General features: G+C 44.4%; 1 protein-coding gene across 1 annotated transcript in view; it reads right to left on the reverse strand.

Annotated features, from left to right (window-relative positions):
• ODF1 (outer dense fiber of sperm tails 1) overlaps nucleotides 1–3,720 on the reverse strand; it is a 9,931-nt gene extending 6,211 nt beyond the window's left edge. Inside the window, exon 1 of the mRNA XM_011931387.1 lies at nucleotides 3,237–3,720. Within this exon, the coding sequence (XP_011786777.1) occupies nucleotides 3,237–3,556 (320 nt within the window). The 5' untranslated portion in view covers nucleotides 3,557–3,720. The remainder of the gene's footprint in view (nucleotides 1–3,236) is intronic.
• Between the last annotated feature and the right edge of the window lie 1,233 nt (nucleotides 3,721–4,953).

Below are 4,953 nucleotides of genomic sequence, written 5' to 3' on the forward strand. Positions count from 1 at the left end.
TTCTTTCTTTCTTTCTTTCTTTCTTTATCTTTCTTTGAAACAGGGTGTCTTTCTATTGCCTAGGCTGGAGTGCAGTGGCATAATCACGGCTGACTGCAGTCCTGACCTCCCAGGCTCAGGCAATCCTCCCACCTCAGCCTCCTGAGTACTGTGGACCACAAGCATGTGCCACCACGCTTGGCTAATTTTTTTAATTTTTATTTTTTGTAGAGATGGGGTCTCCTTGTGTTGCTCAGGCTGGTCTCAAACTACCAGACTTTAGCAATTCTCCCATTACAGCCTCCCAAAGTGCTGGGATTACAGGTGTGAACCACTGCACCCAGCTTAGATTGGATTTTCTATGCCAAGTCTAAGAAAACACTACACATACATCAATCAAATAACTGACTATTATAGTCAGGAGTGCTCAAGAAATCTGTGGGATGAATTAAGAAGCTGTTGGCTGAAGCTTTTTACCAGTTATTAAAGGAGGACCTAGAGACACAGCAGATTGACTCTGACCCAGAAAAACAGTTTCAAGGGGGCCAACACAACTGCAGATCAGAGAGTCTTCACTTCACATTGGGCAAAGAACCTTCTGGACAACACAGCCTGCCATCTGAAAGGATATGTCATAACTAACCAACCCCCTTGCATTCTTTAAAAAGGAGGAAGGTCATGTGAATATGAATTCTAAACTCAAAAAGCCTTGGGCAAGCTTTCACACCAAAGATTGTTTTAAAAAATTGAATCAACATGATATTTCTGTATCTATTTAGTTATGGATCAGGCGCTAGTTTAGAGATAAGAATAAATGGCATTGCACTAGAAGAAAAAATACTACAGTGGGGGCCTTCTGGGACTGAGGCTAGAATCAGGGTTTAACATTTTCACCCATATTCACCCATATTCAGGAAAATTGAATATTTAGGTTTGCAAATGACACTAAGCCCTTTTGGAGAGTGAAATGTCAAGTTGTCAGAAATAGAGCATAGACATTTCACAGGGTGGTGTGAATTGGAAGAGATAAAGAGGACAAGCCTTGAGGTCATTTCTAAAATGGACTTGGAGTTATCATTTCCGAGATCCAGGAATTAATGTAAAGACATCACCAGCTTCATATACTGCCTGCAGGCACAGAAAAAGTAGGCAAAGACCCAGACGCTGTCAGGAAGAGCATCACAAACAAGAGAAAGCATTACCTCTTGCCTAAATTACACTGCCGAGATTAAGCTTGAAGCTGTTTCTTCTGCATGCCAAGAAACAAGGCTCCTGAAAGAGGCATAAAGAGAGTAGATGGCACAGGACAGAGAAGCATTTTAATTGGTAGAGTCTGGGGATAGGAGAGCAGCCAGGAGACAGAGGCTGGAAAGACCTGGACAAGGGTATTCAAGTATCCAAAGGTAGGAGGAGACTGGATACTGATCTGCTCACAAGGAAACCTTAACTTGGACCAAATATTTTAAAAAGAGCCCCTGCCTCAAGTGTGAGCAATTTATGTAACTTGATACCCTAAGAAATAAAAACAAACATTGGTTCAAAGAGTATAGATGAATTTACAGGTGAAAGCTCCCAGGCTATGAGGGAGGTTCATTCATGACCATTGGTGGCTGGTGACCTAGACAATAATTATCCTTTTTTTTTTTTCTTTTGAAACAGAGTCTCGCTTTGTCACCCAGACTGGAGTGCAGTGGCGTGATCTTGGCTCACTGCAACCTCTGCCTCCTGGGTTCAAGCGATTCTCCTGCCTCAGCCTCACAAGTAGCTGGATTACAGGCGCCTGCTACTATGCTTGGCTAATTTTTTTTTTTTTTTTTGTATTCAGTAGAGATGGGGTTTCACCATATTAGCCAGGCTGGTCTCGAACTCTTGACCTCAGGTGATCTGCCTGCCTCGGCCTCCCAAAGTGCTGGGATTACAGGCATGAGCCACTGCACCCGGCCTCCTATTGCTTTTTCCAAAGAAACATCACTGTCACTGTTATGAAGAGACTCTATCTATCTATCTGTCTATTGTCTGTCTATCATTTTTCTGCACTTTGCTTGTTTGACTTAATACATCAATATGTAAAATGTTTCACCAATCCTTTCTATGTTTACTTATGATTTCAGTGTATGAATGTATTATTTCTTTAACCAGGGATAGCACTTTGAACCATCTTTTTCATCAACAGTAACAGACTTAGGCCGGGCGCGGTGGCTCAAGCCTGTAATTCCAGCACTTTGGGAGACCGAGACGGGCGGATCACGAGGTCAGGAGATCGAGACCATCCTGGCTAACACGGTGAAACCCCGTCTCTACTAAAAAAATACAAAAAACTAGCCGGGCGACGTGGCGGGCACCTGTAGTCCCAGCTACTCAGGAGGCTGAGGCAGGAGAATGGCGTGAACCTCGGAGGTGGAGCTTGCGGTGAGCTGAGATCCGGCCACTGCACTCCAGCTTGGGTGATAGCGAGACTCCGTCTCAAAAAAAAAAAAAAAAAGAAAAAAGAAAAAAATAAACAGACTAAATGGCATATGTAAAAAGAAAAGGAAAGGCTTCTTCAGGTAAAAAGAAAATATAATCTAAAACAAAATTTTTTTAAACTGACTCTTTTTAATTGCCCAATTCAATTAAAAAGACTTTCAAGTCTATCCTGAAAGCTACAACTCAGTCCATAGTTTATTTGCAAGACCTCTGCTAGAATGAGAGGGGAGGCCAACATGATAGACCTAATTTCAGACACACGGTAAGTCTTTGTCTGGAGTGGGGGGGATAGGAGAATGATATTCCCACAAGACCAAGGCAATGCCTCTATTGTTCAATTTGCTCTCCTGCTTGTAACGCCTCTGGCACACATTAAAGATTTGATCAATTATTATTACTTCTCCTATAGTCATTTCTGTAAGTCCAAATATACTCAAATCACTTTACTCATAACCAGGAAAAATGTTTAGTTTGCTGCTTCCAATGGCTTTTTAATGACACCCCCTGTTTCTTCCCTTCATTAAAGTCGCATTATTTATCATACTGGCATTCTTGCTACAAACCACCAATGACCTTGCCAATCAACATCATTACATTGTCTTTTGAGAACCCAACAATTCCCATCATGGACTCATTTACTCTTCTTTCCTTAAATCTTTACTAAGTCACCAGGGTCATTATCCTGAACCCTTTTAATCTTTGTTCAAGTATTGATTGCCACATATTTTTCCTTATTCCAACTTCTAAGGCTAATATACCAACTATAAAAATCTAAAAATAAGTTATTTTACTTGGCAAGCTCTCGCTTCTCATCTTCTATGGCTCTGATGGCTTTCCTCTCCAAACTTCTGAGCGATGGTCGCAGACAGTAAAGCTTGTAATCACACAGGCAACATGGGTAGAGATCACACAGGCCGCAAGAGCGTGATCGCTTGGAGTAGCACAAGCAGTACGGATATGGGTGCAAGTCACAGCAGCAGTAGGGGTGCATATACAAGTCACACAGGCACCGCGTGCTAAATTCGTCGATGCATCTCAGTTGCCTTAGTTCTCTGTCCACCTTCTTTATGTCCCTTCTGACACTGTCCAAGAGACAACTCAGTGCAGCCATTATGGTCACACCTTATTGTTCTGTGAGTACCTGTGGGAAATGGCACTCAGGGAAAAAAATTGTTCTAAGCCCTTCTCAGAAGTTGCTTTTAAAAATAAATGAGGCACACATGATTCACTTACTTTAAAGCTTGTGTTCTGTGACCTCACCGCCTTCTGAAGTATGTCATAGTCTTCTGGTTACCATGTGAACTGTACACAGTTATGGTCTCCAGAGGCCCTCCTCAGAGTTACAGGGCTATTCTCAGAACCTTACTCATGTTGAGATTTCACTCACCTTCAAGGAGGATGGGTCTCCCGAGCGAGCACAGCTCCCCGGGGTGCATGGGGCGGCCACTAACATCCTGTCTTGTGTGTGCTCTGGGGACCAGCCGTGGCTATGACTGTGTGTTTGTTGAACTTGGTGCAGGTGAAGGCAGGAGCTGCCCACTCCTTTCTCCACGCACTTCTAGCTCTAGCCTTGACTGGAAGCTTGGCCTTGCTCCTTTTGTTCTAGAATTCATTCTGGCTCCAGACAGGTAGAATATAAAGAATGTTCTCATCGTTCTCCTCCTACCAAGTCATCCTCAAGTCAGCCATTGCCCTTGACCTTCTGAGTTACAGGTCTCTGAGTCCTGCCCATTCTTTGCCAGCTGTGGTCATGGCTGTCTGGGAACCTCAGTTCTCTACTGGTTGGGGGTCCTGTCCTGAAGCTCCCATCTGTCAGTGCTCGGGGGCCTGTCCTGGGGAACCACCTCCCAGTGACTACACCTTTGGTCTTGCATCCAAGCCTCCAGATGCCTTGTCCCTGAGTGCTTCCCAGATAGTGGTCTTTGACGCTCTCATAGCCAGCTCCCTGAAGGTGCTGGAAGCCAACTGCCTGAAACCCCCACTTCGGCCGGTTTCCTTTACTTTCTGTTCAGTTAATATTCTAGACCTCTGACTCAGCCTCAGATTTGGCTCTCGGTGCCTCTACTGCTCTGGTCCTTCCACCTCAAACTGCAGTCCAGCTCTCGAGTCTCCCTTGTATGGACTAGAGCACAGGGTATCGGTGACAAGTGGTTGGATGTGACACTGGTGAGGGAGACAAGGGCCGGGTTTGAAGGGACCTGTAGCCAGACTAAGGATTTTGAACTTTATTTTGAGCCCAAAGAAGGATTGTTGATTTTCTTTTCTATTTTCAGAAGTGAGACAGCCACACTGAACATAAGTTGCTAGGGACAGTAGTAGAGGTGTTTTCTGCTGTAAGGCAAGAAGAGACAACAAAAATCTGGACTGGGGATCATGGCTACGGGGATGGCAAGGAGGAAGCCAATGGGATCGCCTTCCCCTACCTCTGCCCAGGCCCCATCTAATCCATTTTCCACGTTGTAGCCAGAGTGACTTTCATATAGAAATCTGTCATTCCAGCCGGGCGCG

This window comes from Colobus angolensis, unplaced genomic scaffold (genome assembly GCF_000951035.1).
Source record: "Colobus angolensis palliatus isolate OR3802 unplaced genomic scaffold, Cang.pa_1.0 Scaffold121, whole genome shotgun sequence".
In the NCBI taxonomy this organism is placed as follows: Eukaryota; Metazoa; Chordata; class Mammalia; order Primates; family Cercopithecidae; genus Colobus; species Colobus angolensis.